The sequence below is a fragment of the Cavia porcellus genome, unplaced genomic scaffold (assembly GCF_034190915.1).
Source record: "Cavia porcellus strain 051 isolate PalLab524CR breed Dunkin Hartley unplaced genomic scaffold, mCavPor4.1 scaffold_2, whole genome shotgun sequence".
Lineage (NCBI taxonomy): Eukaryota > Metazoa > Chordata > Mammalia > Rodentia > Caviidae > Cavia > Cavia porcellus.
This window is the reverse complement of record NW_026947485.1, coordinates 140,531,137-140,554,558: the sequence shown is the minus strand read 5'-3', so window position 1 is coordinate 140,554,558 and position 23,422 is coordinate 140,531,137. Positions and strand designations below refer to the sequence as shown.

The 23,422-nt window shown below is 40.7% G+C and overlaps 1 protein-coding gene across 1 annotated transcript in view; it reads left to right on the top strand.

The window, feature by feature from the left end:
- Positions 1-274: 274 nt before the first annotated feature.
- The window catches only part of Man2a1 (mannosidase alpha class 2A member 1), a 162,335-nt gene continuing 139,187 nt past the window's right edge, over positions 275-23,422 (top strand). The window contains exons 1-2 of the mRNA XM_063245471.1: positions 275-452; positions 21,597-21,851. Of these exons, the coding sequence (XP_063101541.1) occupies positions 318-452; positions 21,597-21,851 (390 nt within the window). The 5' untranslated portion in view covers positions 275-317. The remainder of the gene's footprint in view (positions 453-21,596; positions 21,852-23,422) is intronic.

The following is a 23,422-nucleotide window of genomic DNA, read 5'->3' as shown; positions in this document are numbered from 1 at the left end:
CAGGAAGTCCGGGAGGAGGCGACCTCTCCTCCGCCTGCTGCGCGCGCCCCGCCGGGTGTGGGCGCCGAGCTCCGGATCAAGTTTGCGCGGGCCCCTTCCTTCCCGGCCGCAGGCGCGTCCCGCCTGGAGAGGGAAGGGAGGCGGCGGGCCGGGGCGGAGGCCAAGGGCGCCTAGGGGCGGCGGCGGCGGGGACTGGGTGTGGAGCGCCGCCCCGGCACCGGAGAGGGCGGAGGGCGCACAGCACGGAGCGGGGATCCCCCGGCGGCCGCCCGCGAGAGTCCACCGACAGGGTTCTGGCCCTGAGTCTGTCAAGGAAAATGAAGTTGAGCCGCCAGTTCACGGTGTTCGGCAGCGCGATCTTCTGCGTGGTCATCTTCTCGCTCTACCTGATGCTGGACCGGGGTCACTTAGACTACCCTAGGAGCCCGCGCCAGGAAGGCTCCTTCCCACAGGTGAGGACCGAGCAGCCGGGGCGCGGGGCTCCGAGCGGGAGCGCGGGGATCTGCAGTGACCCGCTGCTTCGGGCTAGGGCGGGGAGACTCCAGTCCTTGTCCAGTGGGGTCTCTGAGCGCGCGCAGCCTGGTGACCATGACCCGTAGCCACCTCCTACACACCGCGCTGAGTTAATAAAGTGCCCGGCGGCGTGTGGTGGCAGTGTCGGGCGCGTTGGCAGTGACCACGTTCCCAGGCATGTCGGGGTGGCCTTGGGCATCTGCTGCCAGGAGATGGGGCGCCCTCGCCGGCGCGGTGTCCCTTGATGGCCCCTAGGCTCGCCCAGGTCTAAAAGGCGCCAGCACTAGCCCCAGAGCTCTTGCGCGCATCTGGGAGCCAAACCCCACCTGGACTTCTCCCTACCTGCTCTGTGTTTTAGGAGATAAAAGTTTATTTCATGTTGTGGCTCTCTTAGCTGTGGACCGTGGGATTGGTTTTAGTGTCGTCAGTCTTCAGCTATTACCTCGGGTTTGTTTGCAACCAACGTGTGGAGCCGTGCGGGGAAGCGCGTGTCATACTAGGCCGGAAGCTGTGGGGCGCTCATTGCTGCACCGGGTGGTTGGATGGGCGAATGAGTTGAGAAAACGGCCAGTCTCAAGTCTTCTATGTAAAAATAGAGCAAATGGACACCTTGGTTTTATTATGGAGGGATACTGCAGGGCAGGTTAGCTTTCAGTTTGTAGTTCTTAGCCCATGAGCTGTACACTTAGGAAATGCTGGCAGAAGTAGGCGTTGTGGAGGACGCTGTAATGAATGAAACCGAGGAGCTCGGCTGCTCACCAACAGATCGAACAGCTGCTGATGGAAGGAGACAGATACCTAGGACATGCACAACTCGATGTTTTAGTTGTTTTCTTTTGGCACTGTTTAATGCCTGAGAATATCCTTGATGCTCTTCTTCCAATATGTTGTGGCGAATGACTTGGATTTCATTGAAATTAAAGTTTGAATTTTACTTGAATTGCTATGAAAAGTGAGAGAGGGACCGCTTAAGGATTCTGTCATCAATACACAGCTCCTAAAATACTTGTCGCGCGAGCAGTATTAAAAATCTTGTTGTAAACAGATGTTTCAAAATAAAGCATCTGGTTCCTAGTGGGAGGGTGGAAATACATAACAAAACTATGGATGATTAGGTCTTGAACTCAGAGTTTGCCCAGTGCCTGTCGATGGGAAAAAAGGTGAAGACAAGCTGGAGTAAAGGAGAATGCTAAGCTTTGGAGGATAGGTTGTATAATTTAGTGGTTGATTTACGGTAATGTTTCTCACTCGTAACCTTATTTTCAGAATTTTCTCCACCACAGGGATGCTGGAAACTTACTTTTCTTAAAGTGTTATCTTGAATAATACCCTTTGCCATTGGCTTTGGTGATCACTTGAAAATGATGGCTGCAAACATCTGCATTGGGTTCTCTGGCAACCTTGACATTTTACTCTGGTTTCTATAGAACAGAGTGACTCATTCAGTTGCTGGGACTTCTTAGGCAAAACTAATTCCACTGTTGTACTACCCAACCCCAGCGCTAGGCGAGTAACGTAAGTTCCCCTTAAGTTGGTGAAGCATTTGGTAGACAAGGACAGTGACTCCAGAAGGGAAGAGCTTGCTTTTGTGGTGTACAGTGGGAAGAGAGGTTTTGAAAGGTGGAGCTTTTGTACGTAAGGATGTCTTTCAGACACAGCTGGACTTTTACTGTGGGAAGAAGGAACACTCAGTGTTTAGTGGGTCACTGAATTACCATAGATAGACTCCTCCTCTAAGGCTTAGCCCATGTGCCTCACATGATAACCTGATTCCCATAACCACCAGCCTGTAGAGGTAGAAATTGAGGCCCAGAGAGATTACCTTGCTCAGTCTCACACAGCAAAAGCTGACATGTGAACAGGCAGCCTGTGGTGAAGTCTAGGCTTTTAGCCACCATTCTCGTCTGACTCTTAGAATTCTGTGCCCCTGGTGTAGTACCCAGCAGGTGGAAGGACTTGATGTAGAGTACAAAGGGTGTTGCTGTGTGACACTTTAGCTTTGGCCATTTTTTTTTTTTCTTTAAGAAATGTTTGTTATATGAAGCCATAATGACAGTGATGCTTTTTCTAAAATGTTTGGTGCTTTAGATTTTATATCTTCCAGAATATCTTTCAGCTTACTTCCCAGGTAAGCATTATAACAAAAACCATTAATGCAGCATAGCAGCCAACATGAGAGTTGAGTTTTTTTTCACTGCTCCCTTTAATTTGATGGCAACAGTAGCCATCACAAAAATAGGTTGCGATACATTGCTTTGATAAATTTGGATACTTCCTGAGTTTTTGTAGAGCTAGGGTAGTTGCTACTTGTCATTTTTGGTGTCTAGTAGAATAATGTATCTAGAAAGGTACTGAATGTCTCTAAGTTGTCCATTTTAGTTTCTCTCCACTGATAGGGAAACTTCAGTAGGATGTCAGTTGCTGTTCGTTAGAAGGATGTTTTTAAAGACCATTCTAGATTGAGATCTGTTTGGACTTTGCTGTAATTGAGAGCAGTCTATTTGGACTTTGCTTGTTTCCCCTCCTCCCAGGACTCTGTGTCTTCTGACAGTTGGCTAGATTCTGAGGCAAGAGTGGGTGTGATCAGGGTGCCCTGCTTTCTCTCCCTGAGCAGCTGTCTGCCTCTAAGATTGTCCTTGGTGGGCTTTCCCCTTGTGCTTCCAGGCAGAATGTGTCTGAGGGCTGGAGGCAAAAGGTGGTCTATGATTTTAGCTTGTGTGTATTTTCCAGGGTTAATCTTAGCTAAAAAAATAAATAAAAATTCCACTCTGGAAGAATGACCAGGATGTAATGTCCTGAAAATGCTTTATGGTAGCTTGTAAGAATTGTAACAGATGGAATGAATGGGGGAAACATTAAGGTCTCCCTGAAAGTCTTCATCAAAAAGGCAGACTTCACACATTGCTTACTGTGGCATGAATAATATATCTTACTAATGACTTATGTTTTGATTTGGGAAATTGAAAATTGTCAGGTTTTGTATAATAATCTTTAAATAACTAGTATAGTGCATGACCATCGAGGTTAACACAAACACTTGAAAGTCTCTATAGAAGTTACGATATGAAAGCAAACTTGAGACTGGCTTGAATTTAACATTTGTTAAGCGAGAAAGTGTAAAATGTCCTTATGTCTTTAAAGGTCTTTAAATGTAGGGACAATCTGAAACCATAATATGTATCCAGAAATGTACTTAAATACTTTATAACACTGTATTTTTTAAAGAGTCCAGCACAATCCATACTAATAAAAGCTGATGGGTGAGAAAAAGTACAAGTAGGACCTTGTTCCTACCTCCCCAGTTGGATTTATTTTTCTCCTTGTTCTCTTAAATCTGTTTTTCATTCAGTAGTCTTAAGACTGACATATAAAAGTATAATTTCTCTAATTCTCTAGGGTACTCTAGAGAGTAATGCTTTTTGCTGAGCTTGTTCATGTTCGTGAAGTAGGATTTTTCTCTTTTTGTGGGAGATAGTGTTTTGAGATCTGTATTTGAGATTTTGGGGAGTGATGGATGTTTGACAGTGGTGGCAACCAGGAATTAGGAAATGAACATCTTTAGATCCTGTTGAGGCTGGTTGCCTTCATTCCTCCCAAGTCTGTCTGTCCTGTGAGACTTCAGGATGTTTCTCTGAGAACCAAGCTTGCTCTGACCCAAATTGGCCAGACTATCATGATGCATTTGGTCTGAAGGATTTAACTTATTATTTTTAATTGATTGGAATGTATTGTCCACAGATCAATACTTACTAGAGCCTGAGTAAATATGATGATTGTATTTATCGGAAGAGGATTGTCTCTGTTACTCATTTATTAGCATTAAAGAATACTTGGATTTTAATAAAATAATACTGATTAAAGATGATTGCTTTTATTTGTTGTTTTTACTTTAAGGCAGCAATTGATATTTTATGATTGGTTGTGAAAATTGTTACTTTTTTTTTTTTTTAAAGATTGAAATGCTAAGATGTTCCTAGAAGTCGAAGAGTACTAATTCAGTAACTTTGGTTGATTATCTGCTTTATTTTTAGCATTTTTCATTCAGTAGTCTTAGTTTTCTTGTTGTTTCCCCATTTCCTTGGAGATATTTTTAAGAAACATAGGACATTCAACAGCTCTGGTAGTCTGTATTCGTGGTCTGTAAAAGGCACGAACTCAGATTTTTGGCCACTTCTGTTTTAGTCATCAAGTTCTTGATAGCAGTGGCTTTTATAAATGTTTCTGTAGAACTAAGGAAGGGAATTCTAAAATAGTCAGTTTGCTTCTTTTATGACTGTTATTAGTAGGCTGGTCAAAAATGGAAGAAGAATATTGACTTGTAATGAGTTTCTCTTTCAGTTTTGATGAAGCCCAGCTGCTAATTTTAGGGGTGAAAGCGTGTTTAGGTTCAAACAGGTTTTGAGGATCAGTTGTGGTACAGAAGAACTTATACTTCATGCTTAAGTGAGTATTGCTCAATTTGCCTTGTGAGGAAAGAAAAGCATTTGATCTGAATGAGATCTGCTGCCTGAAGTCTTACAACTTTTCTGACAGAACAGTGTTGCAGAGTAGTATTTTAGTGCTACTATACTGCTAAATCAAACTTTGTAAGGAAAGGATTAACATTGAAGCAGTTTAGTTTAGAACTACTCACTCTGCCTTTACTTCCCAGATTTTTACAACCTCTTTGCTGTTCTCTTTTTGAGTGTGAGTTCTTGGTGTTGGGGTTTGGCCTGTGCATAGTGGTATGTCTAGTTGTACCCCTGCTTCTGCACGGTATATGCCAGGACCATCTGTCTTTCTTTTTCCATTGAAGCAGTGAAAATAGTTTCCTGATACTGATAAGTACTCTTGGGAGAAAAAATTGTCCCCATTAAAAATCAGTTATGTTTCAGTATAGCCAAAAGCTTCTTATACCTGGTACATTTTGTTGGAATTTAAAATTTTAGGAAATAGTTTTTCATAAGGCTTAATTCTAATTATCAAAATCTGGTGTTTTTAAATGCTTGAAGTGTATTACTCTATATGCCTACAATTCACTTATATAGTTAGGATTATAAATTACAGTATGTTATAGAAAGCACAGGGATAGATTGTTCATATACAAGTTAAAGGGAACAAAGATTATTATAATGGGATTTTGTTTTCGTAAATCATTACTAGTTAGACATACATATTCTGAGAAAAATATGGTCAGATCACAGTAAATAGATTATTTTACTTTCTACCAGCTTATTTACAGGTTAGCATTATTCCAGATATATTCTTTGCCTTTTAGTATAGGAAGAAAAGATGCTTTGATACGTTTTAAAAGTAAGTTTAAAGATATATACAAAAATAATTTCAAATTCTAAAGTCTTCTCAGGGAGGCTATTTCATTTTTTATTCAGTGTAATCTTTTGTTTTCTTTCTGTTAATTCTGATGATTTTGGCTGTTGTACTCTTACATTTTTTTGAAATGAGAAAAAGCACAGAAAAGAATTGTAAAACTAAATGGGAAGAAATTTGGCCTCATTTCATTTTATCTTGCAAGTAGCATTTTGTAAAGGTAGGGTGATAGAGGTGGAGGCAGGGAAAGAGTACAGTTCTTGGCAAATATCTTTCTTTTTCCAGGACCTCTGCTCTTGAATAGTTAGCCTAAATTAGCTGACTATAAGCCATGTTGACCTGCCACCTGTTTTTGTAGAGCTGTTACCTAGGAATGGCTTCTATATTTCGAAATGGTTAAATAATGCTTCGTGGGACAACCATGGCCATTCATCTGTGAATCATCTCGGGGTGCTTTATGCTGTAATAGCAGTGTTGAATGGTTGGGACTGAAAGTGGCACACAAAATCTAAAATATTTATTGTGTGCTAATTTTCAGACAACAGTTTGCCAGTGCTTGGTTCAAAGTCTGTTTCTCTGTCATTAACATGGGAGATAAATAGTATGCTTAGATCTGCTTGAGCAAAGGTAGTTAAATTGCAAACAAAGAAAATACTGATAAACCAGTTATTAAATAAGCCTTGCTCAAAATTTTTTACAGATTTTAGATATCCTTGGGGGAACTTGCATGCTAAAGCATGGAGTACTTGGTGTGTTGAATTTGTTTCTTTTTTGTCACCTGAAGGTTTATGATCACAGTGGAAACCCATGACTTTACAATGTTTTGTCCACAGATGGCTTGCATTCAGAGCCTAATCTGACCATTTTGGTCATTAGCCAGTCCTGCGGAAGGCGATCCCAGGTGTGAATATCTTCTTCATAAACTGTAGATGTAAGACAGCATTGACAGTTCTCTGTGTGAGCCTGAGGTTTGCCCAGCTTGGAGTCAGAGAGTGACCAGATTGTTGGCAGGATTGCTATTCTGCGTATCAATGACTAATTAATTCCTTCTAATTTTCACCATTTTCTTCACTCTTAAAGATTATGTGTCACTTTCTCACTTGTGTCCTGAGAGATTGCAGTATCATATTTAAGTTGCAGTGCACTTAGTCTGGACCAAAAGGATGTAATGCATCTCCCTGAGTAGTGTTTAAGGTTAGTGTTAAGTAGAGTTTTTAAGTGTTTTTGTTCATTTTTAAGTGCATGCATTGGTGCCGTCTTCATATGTAAATGGGAATGTCTACTGGCAGGTCCAGAAAAATTAAATGCTTTTTGAAAGACTAGAGCAGATGTCAGATCTGGCCCTATAGAGTGTTCTTGCTGGTGAACCATGTTGCTCTGTACCAGGAGTGTGGAAAGCTGGGGCTTTTCCAGTGATTTTTGTCTTTCCACTGCTTAGGCACTTATAGATGTGGTAAGTGCACATGGAAATAAAAAATGTAAATGATACAGAAAAGTATTACTTGACAATTTCTGTATCTTAAGTTTTTTGTTCCATTTTAAGCTATTGTTTCTTTTTATAAAAGATAAGGAATTCATGGGCTGGGGATTTAGCTCAGTGGCATAAGCACCTGCCTTGCAAGCAGGTGATCATGAGTTCCATCTCCAGTACCGATTAAAAAAAAAAAAAAAAAAAAAAAAAGAAAGAAAAGAAAGGAATTCTTTCCCTTTACCATTTCTTAAAAACTGGTTTATTTTCAGTTGTTCTGTTTCACATACCTTTATATACCTTAATAACTTTTTATAATGTAATGGCATTGGTTTTCTCAGTTAACAAACAGAACCTGGTGACCCCCTACCATGTCTCCTGAAAAGATTGGCACTGCTCCACTTCCTTCCCGATGGTTTCCTTCCTGCTCATGTTCCATCCACAAGCCTTGCATCATCAGCATTTCATCCTCGGGCTGAGTGTATTATATACCCTGCTGATAGATTGGTTACAAAAGTTGCAAATCAAAGACAATTCCAGTTAGAAAAATTCCAAATGATTATATGACAGGAAACTACAGATGGTAACAACGTAGCATATTCTTGAAAATTGTTAACAGAGTCAATTTTAAGGGTTTCCAGTACAATAAAGTGAGTAATGGGAAATAATACATGCTAATTAACTTGATTTAGCCATTCCGCAGTGTAAACATGTTTCAAAGGTATATGTTAAATACATACAATTTTTGTTTGTGAATTAAAAATACACAGTTAAAAATAATACTTTCAGTTTTATGATAATGTAAATATTATTTGTTGTATATCATAATTTGATGTCAGAAAGAAAGGAGAGTGATCTTGGATTGTCATTTTATGTTCCACTTGAAGGAAATATTCTAAGCATCAGAACAAATGGATCTGCTTATAGTCCAGCTGCTAAGAATCATGCTGTATTTCAGTTTCTTTCACATCTGGAGCATGGCTTCCTTTTCTGGCTTTTTGTTTTTCCTGTTCTATTTCTAGTTCCTTGACAGAGGAAATGGAAGCTGTTGAGTCCTATCTATTTAAAAATAGTTTTACAAGCGCGCATCAATATTTTGACCCCTTTGTCATGTCAGGATAGAAAGTATGAAGTCTTATTCTTTTATTTTGTTTGTTTTTGTTCCCAATTAATGTGTACTTAGATTGCCTTGTTTCTTGCAAGGTTGTGAATGGTGTACTGTTCTCCTTTTTGTGGGAAGCCTTTTTCTCCAGGTGGGGACAGCAGGGCTGAAGCAGTTGCACTCTGTATGTTTACTCTGTACAGTGGAGGAGTGGATAGGTCTTGGCCTCGGTGGCAGCATTTACCTGTGAAGCACTAGAGAGTTACGGAAGCTTGAAATTATGAATCATTGTCAGAAGCATTTTCTACAATTAAAAATCCTAAGTTAGCATTTTTAGAATCCAGTAAAACATTCTTTTCACAGTCACGTGCATCCCAGAAAATTCATACATATGAAAACATTAGATGTAGTCTTAGAATAGGCGGGGTCCTTCCAGGTCAATTTAATTTCGTCTTTGATCTTTCAGATAAGAGCACTGAAATGCATAAGCTAGACCTCAGTAGTTTACTTAGTCATAACATATCTGGGACAGGATCCTAACCTACAATTCAAAGGCTTTTCTGACATATTACCCCAACCATATATTTGAAAGCTTACTGTGTGTTAAGTTCTATACAGATTATGACAGACATATAAGAGAGATACTCTTTGCCTCGAAAGAGTTTCTTAAGGTATTTTTTGGGGACTGTAACTCACATATGTGAAACAATTAGAGACAATTAGGAGCTATTTAATTATTCATTCAGAGTTTAAGAGGTTAGAATGGTGCCTGGCACATATTAAGTCCTTAATAAGTACTAATTAATACCAAGGATAGACATTTATAGGTACTGTTCTTGGTTCTGGATTTCAGGAAGTAAGAATAAAACAATAGTTCATGATCTTACATTTTTGATGTAAGTAGGGCAAAAGCCTTAAAAGAAGTTGGCACATACCTGTAATCCCAGCACTCGGGAGGCTGAGGCAGGAGGATTGCTGAAAGTCCGAGGCCAACCTAAGCTACATAGTGAGTTCAAGAACAGTCTGCACTGCATAGAGAAACCCTGTCTCAAGAAAATTTTCCAGAAAAAAAAAAAAAAAAAACAGAAAAAAGAAAAAGAAAGACTTACAAGAGAGGAGAGAGAAACTACGCTTTCCTGATTGGACTTTGAAGGACAAAGAATAAACTAGTGTAAATAAAGCATCCGAAGCTGTGGTTTCCTGAAGGAGAGTGCCACCTTGAGAAGGGCTGAGGAGAGTGGCTTGATTTGGAATCCATGTTTGGTACTTAGAGTAGTTGGGAAAGCATGGTAGTTTGGGATCAGATAGTGAATCACTGTAAGAGTTAATCTGAAGAGTTACGGGTCAGATGATAGTGCCGGCTCCTCTCAGGCAGCTGCTGGAGAAAAGCAGTGTTAGAGAATTAAGTTTGTAGAAAATTTTAGACCTGGAAGGGAGCTAAGAGAATATTCAATCTAGATTATTCTGGGAGCAGTGTGTAGGAAGACTCCAAAGCAGGAAAGCAGCTGAGAATCTGTTTGAGGTAATAGAGACATACGGCAGTATTGAACTGGCTAGAATTGAGATGGGGAAAAACTGTGGAGACATTTCATAGTGAAAAAGAAGTACCAGGGCTTCCTAACAGATCTGATAGAAGGGTAATAATGGGTGGCTGGCGGCAAATATTGTTTTCCCCATGAGGCATTGGAGGTTGGTTGTACTGTTCACAGACACAGGGTCTGAAAGGCAAGCTGGTTTGGAAAACCAGATTCAGTTACGTTTATGATGAAGTAGATGTTAGTAGAAACAGCCAATAAGCTGAAGTGAGAGACCAAGGAAGGGAGATGTTGTTCTGGGACTCATCAGAGTGGTGTAACAGTGAGCTCACTCTGGGACTGTACTTGGTGAGACGAACAGGGAGCCAAGTGAAAGCTGCACCTCTCATATTAAGACTGTTGTGCAGATGTTAATAAAATAAAGCAGCTTGTAGTCAGTTTGTCAGCAACCAGCTCATGGATTTGAATACCTAAGAAAAGATTAGATTATTGCAAGGTAAGATTTCAAAGAAGCATTTCAGTAGGAGACTTAGGAAGACCCTTCTCATCTTTAGCAACATTTATGGGGCTAAATTTTGTTATTCTAGGTTGAAAGATAGAACATAGATTACATAGGTTACTCCGTGTATGTGGGAATGGGTGTGAGAGAAATAGTTGGGGAGGAATGGAGAGAAGGAGGGAGACACACACACACATACACATACACACACACACACACACACACACACAGAGAGAGAGAGAGAGAGAGAGAGAGAGAGAGAGAGAGAGAGAGAGTTGTTGAAGACCAAAAATGAGGTGCTTATAGCTCAAGGTTGTTTTGAAGGTCCGACAGATTTCTGAGTACAATCCCCCAAGTAGCTCTTGGTGGATGATTCCACAAACCCAGGAAATGAGAACTACATTTAATCAAGGGCTACTTCTCTCTCTCTCTCTCTCTCTCTCAAGATAGGGTCTCACTGTTAGTGCAGGCTGGTCTTGAACTCATTGTGTGCCCCACACTGGGCTCAAACTCCTGGTGGTCATCCTGCCTCAGTCTCCCTAGTGCTGGAATGACAGGCATGCACCACCATGCTTGATGAGCTACTTCGGAAACTTGTAGGGCCAGTAGATAATAATGTTGAAGATGCGAGGTATTTCTTGTGAGTTTTAAGAGAAAAGATTTAATTAAATAATAGTTTAAAAAAAAAACATTTGAGACCCAGGAAATTTGTATCCTTAAGTCTTCTTTTATAGCCGATGGTATGATATTTAGAAGTTTTGCTATTATTGTATCGTTTTATATTATGTTATGGGTTAATGTAATTTTTTTATTCCATGTTGCCCTTGTAGATCAGTAGGGTCATACAGATTTTTAAAAAGCAGTAGGGTGAAAATTACAAAACATTGTAATCTTTGGTTTTAAAAAACATTGTTAGAAATTTCAGGTTTTATAATAATTCAGATGGGGCTCAGATGGAGCTTGGCTGTCTTCTGCCAGTAAGGACTAGAAAGGGCTCATTTAGAAAATGATTAAACATTGAAAGAGAACTTATTTATCTGCTTAGTACAACCCTGTTTTCAGAGGTTCCCCCAAACCATTCCTGTATGAAAAACTATCTCAGGCATGTCAATTGCATTTATTTTAATAGGCTAACACTGTCTAGGTTGATTGGCTTTTTACATTACTGACAGTTACTCTCTTTTTACACTGAAATTGTGTTTCTCAAAATTGCTTGTGCAAAATTACAGTATGCTGACAGAAGTTTGTCAGCAAATTCTAAGATGCATTATATTCCCTTAATCTGTGGGGAATGAGTTCTAGGGAGTGTAGATGCATGATGCGTAATTACCCTGTGTATGAAGACAGGCACGTATTTCTGACCTACACCAGCAGTCCTTGACCAGATGACACGTAACATATGACCGTGATTGGCCAGGATCTGTTGCTGCCTGAAAGTATATCCTACTAACTTCCATGCAAATTCCTGGGTGTGGTGCAGATTATCTCATTCTGCTTCAGTACCAAAATGTATTAAGAAATAGATAGAAGAAAAATCAGTATAGTTCAAAAAACATTTCTATAATAAAAGAAGTATTCCATAGGACAGCTTGGGAAGTGCCAAATTAAAGAATTCTATTAGTCAATAGTTAATTTGCTTTAGTGCCACTTAATCGTAGTTATTAAGTGGGTTTGTAAGTAATAAAACTTATTAAAATGTTTTATAACCCAGCCATTTTGCCCTATTTGGATACCCTCCTTCCAGTAATTGTTTTGAAAAGGGTCTCTATGTTGAAAAATCTCCCTTTATACAATACCTTTGTGTCTGAAATGCTGCCTCGGTGAGAGGCACTTTCTGTATATTTGCTGGGCTGGTGCAGGTGGGAGCCATATGGTTTCAGTCTAAACATACATCTGGAAACTCCAAGGGTGGAAATGGAGTTTGCAGAAAGTGCCAGCAACCAGAGCCCCAGCCACACTTTGGGAGCAGGCTGGTGAGAGGCTGGCTGCTATTCTGGGTGAGGGATCTTCCACGGAGAGCCTTGGCAGCTGCCTAGCAGTTGCAGGTGCAGTCACGAGGTGCTCGAGTTACCTGCCCGGGCACAATGGGAGTCCCAGCTCTTGTCATAGTCATTTGGCACTCTTGTCATCTACCTTCCTTTGAGCAGCCTTTGTTACCGGCATACCTAGGCAGGCGTGAGATTTATGAAAAGTGATCTGCTAGGGCAGGCTGTCCTGCTTCTGTGTTTGGGTAGGGTTTTATTTAATTATGTTTTCGCTTACATGGTGAGGGTATTTATTCTTTTGAATGGACAAGTGGCTTCACAAAGACAATCTTTTGGAAGAAATTTAGGCATGTTAAGTTCTAGGTCTGGAAAAATACCACTAGAAAATCATTTGTAACTGTAGCTTGTGGCTTATTGATGGAGAGATGGGGATACATGCAGCACTGTGGCCGCAGCCTCAGTTCACACTTTGTTTTTGGCTTCAATGCTAAACATCTTTATGAATGGAATGCATACTTTGAGGGGTTGCTTGTCCTTTTAACAAACCCAGAAGCCTTCTGGTTAAGTGCTTAGCTCTGACTTTCCTGTGTAGGTTGAGTAGTGGCAGACTGACCAGGGATTGCTGCAGTGATGATGCTGGAAATACAGACCTGCTTTTACCCATTGCAGTGCCTGTATTTAGCTTGGATACAGAGGTTCTTCGTTGGGGATGTGTGAGAATTGCCTGGTGAGCCATTTAAAATTATACAGAGTAGGTCTGTGCACCCTCTCTCGTAATCCTATTTATTTCTATTCCTTGAAATTCATAGTGACCCCTCAAGTTTGTATTTTTGGCCGTGACTTTTCTCCTGAGTCCCAGCTTGCATGTCCACTGATACCATCTCTGGGGTGTCTATCTGAGAGTTGCAGAACACCCCTTCATTGCCTCTGCTCCATCATTCCCTATTTCTCTGAAATGCCACACACCATGCTCCTGGTTGCCTAAGCAGCTTATTAAGAGGCCACATTGCTTTCTTTCACGGATTGCTGCTCCATCTGCCGCGTCACGTTTCGTCCTGGTCTTCTGTCTTCTCTGTCCTGGTCCATACCTCCTTGGCTTCTTCCTGGAAAACTGCAGTTGCTTATCACGTACCCCACAGAGCTCCAGCGTGGTTCAGGACACTCTTTTCGTTTACTCTGACACTCCCCAAGATGAAAACATTGATGTTTTTTGCTCTGGGAGTTATTTGTACTCATAAAGTCTGACTCTGTCTTTTCCTGGCTACTTTATTCAAAGACAAGCACAGAGTCTTGTCTGACTATGCTTGTCCCTTGGGAAGCAGCTTATGCACTTCGTGGCCTCTGCCTCTATTGCTGCCTTGTGTAGGGTCACAGCTGTCCCGTTCATCGGTTGGGGATTTGGGTGGAATTCCTTTGGCATATTAGAAGTATAAGGATACTTTCCAAACTCTGTTTATACAGGGCTGACTTCTTGCTGGATACAGTAGTATCCTCTTGCTTCTGTGACCACCACAAACTTACTAGCTTAAAACAAGAAAAATGTATCTTCTTACAGTTTTAGGGGTCAGAAATCTGCAGTAGGCCCTATTGGGCTTAAATCAGTATGTCTCCAGAGCTGCGTTCCTTCCTGGAGGCCTTGGGGAGAGTCTGTTCTTCACCCTTTGCAGTCTGTGGAAGCTGAGTGTGTTCCCTGGCTCAAGGCTCCTTCCAGCAATAGCATCACTCTGACCTCACTTCTAGTCTGGCCTGACTCCTCTGTCTTCTTTTAAGAACCTTTGTGACTACATTTGGCCTGCTTGGATGTTCTAGAATGATCTTACCATCTAAAAATTTTAATCACTCTAGCAAAGTTCCTTTTATTGTGTTAGATAACTATTGATAGATTTCAGGGATTAGTTCAGGGCCAGCTTTTAGTAGGCATTATTCAGCAGGCATTGTTTGAATTTATTTGCATATACTAGTTGATTTAATCCTTATAACAATCTTGTGGGTTATGTATTATTAATCGTTCCCATTTTATGGCTGAGAAAGTTGAGGCAGAGAGAAGTTATGTATAACTTGCCCAAGGTTGCATAGCCACAAGTGGCTTTGGAATCTGCTCTTATCATGATTAATACATACTGTTTCTGCGGGTGCATACTGTATTCTTCAAGGTAGTTTTTAGAAAGCCATCTTTTTATTCTAGTAGCAACAGCTGTAATCACATTTTTGGAATGTTTCCTTGATGACAGGTCTTATACTAAGTTCTTTGATAGCTATTCCAAGGAGAGGATATTAGCATATGCATTTTGCCCAAAAGGAGACTGAGGCTCAGGAAAGCTAAGTTATTTCCTCAAGGTCACACAGCTACAACCTAGAAAGTACTGGAGCTCGAGTTGGAACACAGTGTGAATCAGTCAGGTGTGGTGGTGCATGCCTGTAATCCTAGTATCCTGGGAGACTGAGGCAGGAGGGTTGCAAGTTCAAGCCCAGCCTAGGCAACTTGATGATTTATCAAGACCTTATCCCAAAAGAAAAATATGAAAAAGGACTGGGGATGTAGCCCAGTAAGAAGGCCTGGGTTCAATCCCTGGTATTTCAAGTCCCAAACGTACAAGCTTTTGCGTTGTGAACTTGCCCGGGTATGCTGTATAAGACTCTCTTTGTCAGATTTACAAGTGAACCCAACTTACTGGCTTACTGTACTGGAAAAAAAAAAAAACCTTAAATATTTAGCTAAAATATCTTTGCCTTTATCTGGTGAAAGAAGTCAACAAAAATTATTATTGTTTGCCATTACATTTGGGCATGTTCAGTGGCAGAATAGGAAGATCTTCATGCCATGGAACGATATGATGCATTTAATAGAGTTAGATTTGAAGGGTAAAAAGTATAAATGAAAGCTGAGATAGATCGAGAGTCTCAGGTGCATACAAACCTGTCTGTAAAGTTTGTCATAAACATGTAATGTGCTGTTTATAAAAGTTCTCTTAACTGCGAACTTGAATTGAGTATAGATCTTTTATCACTACCCTGATAAGACATTCTAGGATTGTCTTGAGGTTCTTTTTCCAAACTCTCAGGTAAAAATCATAGCTTATTGTAACGTATGAGTGTATGGTTCATGCAAGTTGAAAACTCTTGGTTGGCTATATATTCTTTCTCTTAGGAAGGAAATCATGTATTCTGTCCTGCTCATGAGGTTATAATTGTCATTCTGTGGCCAAATACAAATCCAGGTCTGTCTCATTTCCTAGATATTCCTTATCATTTGTGATTTTCCATTCTTACCAATTCCATTCTTTCCATTCTTACTTTTTGGGTAGAAGATGGAGATTTAAAATAATTCTTCCTTTAAAGTTGTGTTTTAGGCTGGGGATTTAGCTCAGCAGCATAAGCACCTACCCAGCAAGTGCAAGGTGTTGAGTTCCATGCCTAGTACCAAAAAAAAAAAAAGAAAAAAAATTTGTGTTTTATAAATTATTTGAAATTCTTAGGGATACAGGGATATGCCAAAAATAAATTTAATGCTTTGATAGCATTACACAGTATTTTTTGTTCTTTTCCTTTTTTTTTTTTTCCCTGTACACATTTGAGATTCTCCTGTGTACCAGGCTCTGGGTTAAGTTTTAGGGTATGAGGAAGAACAAAATAGCTATGGTGCTGCTTCTGAGCCTAGAATTGTTTTGGTAATGAAAAGGGGGATACAATACATGAATAAACAGATGACAGTGTAATAAAGTTGCAAAGGGAACACAAAAGAAGTTGGGCAGGAGCATAGCACAAGGAGATGTGTTTGGGACAGGATGGCTGGGAAGACTGCAGAGGTGGCCCTGGAGCGGAGGCTGAAGCGGTAGGAACAGCGTTTGTCAAAATGCTGAGTTGCAGTGAGGATGAGGAGGAGCTGGCATGGAAGTGGGGTACATTGGGGGGGGGGAGAGACAGAGGGGCTGGGAAGGGGAGAGGGAAGAGGAGGGAGAGGCACAGGCACAGTGCCAGCCAGCCTCATTGATCCAGAGGGAATGTTTGACTGTGTTCAAAGTGCCTGTGGCACTAGGCTAGGAGAGAAGCAGGATGTTTGAAGTCCAGAGGGACAGTGTGACTTAATGGGTATTTTGGAGGTTGAATGGAGAAATCTTCAGATAGTTTGGGGGTGTGAGCATTGTGAGGGAGGAAGGCACCTAATTAGGGGTGAATTAAAGCCACTCAGTAGAAACCTGAGCACGGTTAAGTGACATTGGGGAAAGGTGTTTTTTGGGCTTAAGTTTGAACCTGAAACAGACATCAGATAGCCATTTGAATATATGGATTTGTTTTTCAGAGAATGGGTTCCAGCAGGAGGTATAAATATGGGAGGTGTCAGTAACAATACGGAATTTAAATCATGGAGTGGATGAGATCATAGCAGACAGTGCAGAGAGGTAAGAGGCTCAGGAGCTAACCTTGAAGCTCCGCGACATTTAGAGGTTGGAGAGAGAAGGAGCCAGCGAAGGAGACTGATAAATAGTTGGCAGGGAGAAAACCAAGGACGTGTTCTGGGGCTGCGTGAAGAAAGGCCCATGCCACTGTACCACAGTCTCCTTATGTGATGCGCAAGGTCGGGCAGGACACGGTGCTTTTCATCAGGCTTGGGAAGAGAGGGAGGCTCTGGCGAGTTTACGAGGCCACCTGTGGCGGGGTCCTCAGGTACTGGTTGGAATGGGAGGTGAATTGATAAGAGCACGTAAAGAGAAGCAGGATTGGAGACTCTGATAGTCCCTGTATGTCCTTGAAGGGGTAGGTCCTCGGGAAACAATGTGGAGTCTTTTTGTCAGGATATATAATTGATGTGCTGAACTATAGAGAGAGACACTGACAGACAGACAGGCAGACAGGCTTTATTGGGAGAGCTGGCTTCCTTGGTTAGAGAGGCTGGGAGAAGGCCCACAGTGGGTTGTGCTGAGGCTGGAGAACCAGAGAAACTGGTAGTGTGACCCGGCCTGTCTGCAGGCTCTGCACCGGGAGGCTGAGGGTGCAGCATTCAGGCTGCAGCTGAAGGCTTGAGTCTTGGGCGCTTCTGGTGTGAGCTTTACAGCCTAAAGACCAAAGAAAACCGGCATCCTGACATCCAAAGACCGGCGAAGGTGTGCTGGCTCTGGAAGAGAGGGTGAGATTTTGCCCTTATCTGTCTCTTGGTTCACTCAGGCCTCTTGCTGCGTGGGTGGTGCCTGTCCACATGGTGGGCAGAACTTGGCCCTCAGTCTGCTGACTCACACTGTGCTGATACCCTCACAGACACACCTGGGGAAGCGCAGTCAGGTGAACCAGTGCCAGACCACCTGGCTTTGCCTTTCAGCAGAGGAGGAAAGGGCCCTCAGTGCCTGCTAGAGTACAGAACAGTCAGTGCTTTATCTGTGTGGATCCTTCAGTTCAGTCCTGTTGACACCCCAAATCTACCACTGTGTGGGATTCAGGGATGCATGGGAGTCTGACCGACTTTTAAAAAGTTAACTTTTTAAATAATATATTATACAGTATATATATATATATATATATATATATACACACACACACACAGTACATATACTGTATGTACTGGATATAATATTCAGTACAATGTGTGATTCATGCAATATGAAACTGGTAATATTTGATGATTTTTGACCTATGAGAATGAGTAATAGTTTGATATCATAGCACATGTTACCCTGCTGAGAATGAATTGTTTTTGGAAGGGACCTTAGATGGAGCAGCATTGAAAGGGTTTTAATGAAAAGAACAAAGCCTCTGAGCAATTTGGAGATGAGACTGGAATTCAGCATAGGCCTTTGGGAAAGGGAGGGGGAAGAGACATTTTTTCAGTTGTTACAAGCAGGAAGGAGATGTGCAAATTCAGCTGCGCTTGAGTGATTACAGTGGCTCCAGGCCCCAGCAGCTGGTGTCCTCCCTAGGGCAAATAATTAGGTAATAAGTTTAGATTTAGCTGTAGATACACAGTCATTGATTTTGTTCATAGGACTGGGTGGATACTGATCCTATTCTTTCTCGGAGTAGACTCTAAATTTGCTCTCTCAGATGTCTTTGATATCCGTGATTTTTTGTTCAGCTTTTCTTTTCCCCATTAGAGAGAAAATCAAATATGACCTTCCTCCCCACTCCTCAGCAGTGCAGTGTCTGGCCTCCCTATAGAACTGATTAGCAAATCAAAGAATAAAGCGGTTTTCTCACAAGTGATTTTCTTGCCTTACAGAAAATTGTCTCTTTCAATATTACTATCAGTGTTCTTGGACTTATCAGCATAATTGCAACATTATCTATGATTTTTGTTTCTTTAATGCTGACTACAAGTGCATCGTTTTAAGGTCACACCTCTCCTCTCTGTCATTGGCAGAAGTTTTGCTTATGAGATGTATGTCAAGAACTTTGACTGTTCATTGGCCACCGCATAAAATGGTTTAAAAAATGAATCCTCATTAGGCCATTATGGTGACATTTCCCTGGGCCACAATTCTCCATGCACTTAACTCAGTACACAATTTCAGGCCTGATCATTCTTTGTATCTTTAGAGGTACAGTGAGACTGAAAGTCCATCTTTCACGTCTTTAGGGCCCCTCTTCATGCAACATTGTGTAATGTTTATTTTGAATAATATCCTTAGGTTATGGACCAAGATTATAGTAAAAACCATCCTAGGAGAGAGCCCCTTCTTTTTCAGTGTGTAATTGCTGGGTTGTAGTCAGATTGGTTCCAAAAATGACTTTTTTCCCACAGTATAGAAAGATCAGGAGAATTATATTAAAATCTGATACTCATGTATTAAGATTGAAGTAATATAGTGCTGTACGGATGAGATAAAAACGTGGCATCTTTAGAAGCTCTGAGATAGTGGCATTTTAGGCGAAAGTTTTGTTTTCTCTAGATGTGTACCTTTACTAAAGGTAAAATCAACAGGTTCTAATTCTGCTTGAAATAAGAACATGCTTTTCTGTTACCTGTTGCAGTAGAAATTGTAACACTGAAGGGGATTCGTATCTTCACTGTTGGAAAAATTCAACAGAACCGATTTCAGAAAACCACAATCTGTGATGTTGTGATAACAAATGATGGTTTTCTTCTTCCTTTGTTGCAGTTAATCTTTGAGAGCATATCTGTTTAGAAAGATACATACATATAGATTAGTTAGCAGTGTACCTGAACGCAAATCTTTTTGCACCTTTGAGCTGAATTCTGGGTTATGTCAGAGAACCACTGTTTGGTCTTACCATGGAGAACCATTCATAATCAACCTTGATGTTTGCTTATAGCAAAGGGTTTATGCTACGATAGTGTTATCTGCTTAGTAGATCTGAAATCCTCACAGTTCAGCTAGCTTCTCTGTTTGCTGAACTTCCTTCAAGTTTTCTATGTTGTGACATTTTCAGATGTCAATTGATGTACAGTCTCTTGTTCGTCACTACAGAAAACAGGGCTTATCTTGCAGGGAGAGATCTGTGCTAAAAGCCTTGCATTTCCTGTCTTTGTATGTTCTGATGAACAGGCTTTAGAATTCTACCTTGTGGTGCCATTCCACCCCGCCTTGCTACAGTGACACAGCTTGCAAGGACTAGTCTGTACACTGGAGGCTATTTCTGTCACGTGCCTTGAATAGGGAGGTCCATGGATGGAGAGGGCTGTCTTTTGCTCCTTGCCTCTCTAGCCCTATGTATTTAGATTGTCACCCTAAGAATTGTGCCTTCCCGGGCCTCTCAATAGAATAATGAGCTGCTACTTTTGAATAATTTGTTCTTATTCTAAAATTTCTTTCCTTGTCTCTTCATACTGGCATAGTTTGCTCAGATGACTGGCCTTCTTTTAGAAGATCGCAGTCTAGTAAGTTGGTCCTTTCTCTTGCTCAACTGACCAGTAACCTGCGAGCATAATTCTTATACCTCCCACCACTACAGAGTCGACAGACATTCAAAATAGGCTTAAAAAAGATATAAATACCAGCTAGCTTTTAGCCATCCTGTATGAATGTATTTTTTTGAGCTCTGTTACATGCATGATTTTTTTATATATTCTATTTTAAAATCTTCTCTCCAGTTTGTCTCCTGAAGATACCTTTCCTTATATTTTAAATAGATATATATGTCTAATTTTTTTGTAACTAAAGATTATTTCATCATACAGATAGACCATTTGACCAGTCCTTTAGTTTTGAATATTTAAATTTTTTTTTCTCTTTTCCCTTCGTTCCTTTTGTCTTCCCTTTATTTCCTGAAGATAAATGTCTGGAGCTGTTTGTTTGCCATGCAGATAGTTACTGTTTTTTAAACCTTAATGTGGACTTTTTGTGATGCAGAGGTGAGACTGTTGCTTATAATGTAGCATTGTGCATTCAAAGACTACTGGATATCTCTTAGGCATGTCTATTTTCCTAGCATGTTGTATTATGCCTGATATAGTGACTATTCACTAAAGAATTTCTGTTATACTCCAGAAACTTGGGGACCATTTGGCAAGTAGATCAACACCTACTGTATGCTTGGAATCCGTGATACTAGTGTGAAAGGACAAAGGTTGTCCTTGCTCTCTGAAGCTGAGGTATTCTCTGTATAAAAAAAGTTTGTGTTATAGAAACAGCAAATCTCTTAATGTAAAGATCAATTAAACAAAAACAAAGTCACTCTGCTTTGTAAAAGCAGTTGAATGACATACTTGGGATGTGCTCATGTTTATGTGTAATGAAGAGTGGTGAACTGAATGTTTTCTGTAGATTATACTTATTAGGATTGTGCACTAATGCTAAAGCTTGGGATGTAAGATCATTATCTGTGTCAGGTTCATACTTTTTGACCTTTATGAGTAACTCAAGTCAATTAAACTTATATTCACTATTTCATACTTAAATATAATATCCTGTTACACTTAGTGATTCTAGAGACCCAAAGATCTTTTAGAGGTGAGTTTAGGGGACATATGAAAATAATTCCAAAGTTCGTTTGTTCCTTGTGTTGCACATTTAAAAATACAATTAAACAAAGATTGAAGCTATGCTATGGAGATTTTCTCCTGTACATTTGGTGTTTCACTCCTGCCCGTGTTTATGCTTTTTGTGATCTCATTTGAAAACGTAGACAGCGAAGGCTGAGTGGCTGCCCAGGAGGGTAGTCACATACTTAAGGAAAAAAATGTGTGGCTCCGCAGAGCTGTTTCATATAGCTGTCTTTTTCTTTTTTTCTATTATAGGGCCAGCTCTCAATGTTGCAAGAAAAAATAGACCATTTGGAGCGCTTGCTGGCTGAAAATAATGAGATCATCTCAAATATTAGAGACTCGGTCATCAATTTGAGTGAGTCTGTGGAGGATGGTTCCAGAAGTTTACAAGGCAATTTCAGCCAAGGTGCCGGCTCACGGTTTCTGCCTGCACAGTCATCCCTTCAGGTGGACCCTAAGGACTGTCTGTTTGCTTCCCAAAGGGGTAGTCAGCATCCCGATGTGCAGGTAATGTAGACACTCAGTAATGATCACAGGCCTTTCTGTTTTGGCTTTAAGGTTGATTGGGTCTGTTCTTCTTTGGTAAGTTGTTTAAACTCTGGATTCCAGTTTCAATTTGTGCACAGTGATTTGATTAGTCATGTCATTACCTTTTTTTTTGGTGATAAAATTCTGTAGCTTTGTTTCAGTTTTCTTGTGACTGTGTCTTTTGTATGCCTCTACCATGTTTATAAGGTTTACTTTTGCCAAATTTACCTTCTTTTGGAGACTATAAGAAAAGCACTGCTCTTACTGTTACTTGGTTAAGCTATATCTTCAAAATTAATTTTAATTTGTTTCATTTTAGTAGAAAATTAAAGATTGCACATTTTCCAAATGCTTGCATTGTGTTTCATTTGGAAAACAGTGTTGTAGAGGATAATGTAACTGAAAACCAGGGTCAGAGAGGACCTCTGTCTTTTGTGATCCTTCCTGTGTGTTCCCCCATTGTCCCCTGCACTGCACCTAGTGGTGAGCTATGTTTCACTTTGTGCCTTAGATCAAAACTTAGATCAGAACTAGAACTCTGGGAAGACCAAATGGAGTGAAGATTGTAAAGTGGAACAAAAGTAGTTGGTCTGCAGCCTGGGGATGCACAGCATCATCTGATCTTAAGGCCCCGGCTCCCAGGCCAAGCTGAAGGCCAGGCCCAGGCCTTGCAGCTGTCACCTCATTGGCTCATGTGCGGTCATGTCCAGAGAGGCGCTAACCCTGTGCTTTGCAGATACACCTGTTCCTCCAGGCTAGGCCTCCCTTTGGTTTTGATTGAGCACTTTGTTACCGAGCTTTGTCAATTACCCTGAAGGAACAGCGGAACTTTTTTTCCTAAATGTGGGTTGGGTAGAAGGGAGTTGCCCAGCATCCAGGCCCATAGGCAGAGTGAGGAGAACAGAGGGAGTTGAGGGCCCAAGAAAGAACCAGGAGGACTAGCGGATAGCACTAATGCATCCTCCTAGCCACCTGGCTCCCAAGAATTTATTAAGCTTATCTTTGGGGGAATTTTACTTTATTTACTTAAGGTATGTGCTTCATATCAGGAGATAAATTATAGCCTTATAGTTACTTTTTATGGCCTTTGTAGTTACTTTTTAAAAATTTGCTAGTATTTTTAATGTTTTTATAACTTACTTTGTACTAAGATTTGATATCTGCAGCATGTGATTTTTTTTGAGTCTAATATCTCATATTTTAAATTTTATAAATGATTGGTTGTGTTTTTTGTCATATTTTGTATTTTGGGGATTATAAAGACAAAAGTAAAGTATTAAGTATTTGTTTTGGGGCAGTTTTTTTTCCTTTGTGTTCAGATAGATTACTAGCTAGAAGAAATACTGCATTGAAAAGCTAGAAAACAATTGCTTATTTTTTAATCGTTTTTTGAGATAGTGTATAACAGTGCTGCCAGGCAGCCCTACAATCCCTGAGCTCAAGAGATTCTCCTTACTCAGCCTCCTAAGTACCTGGGAGAGTGGTGTACATCACCAAGACCTGCTCTAAAAAAATGTGGACTCTTAAAAGCTAAATTTCAGTTTTAAAAT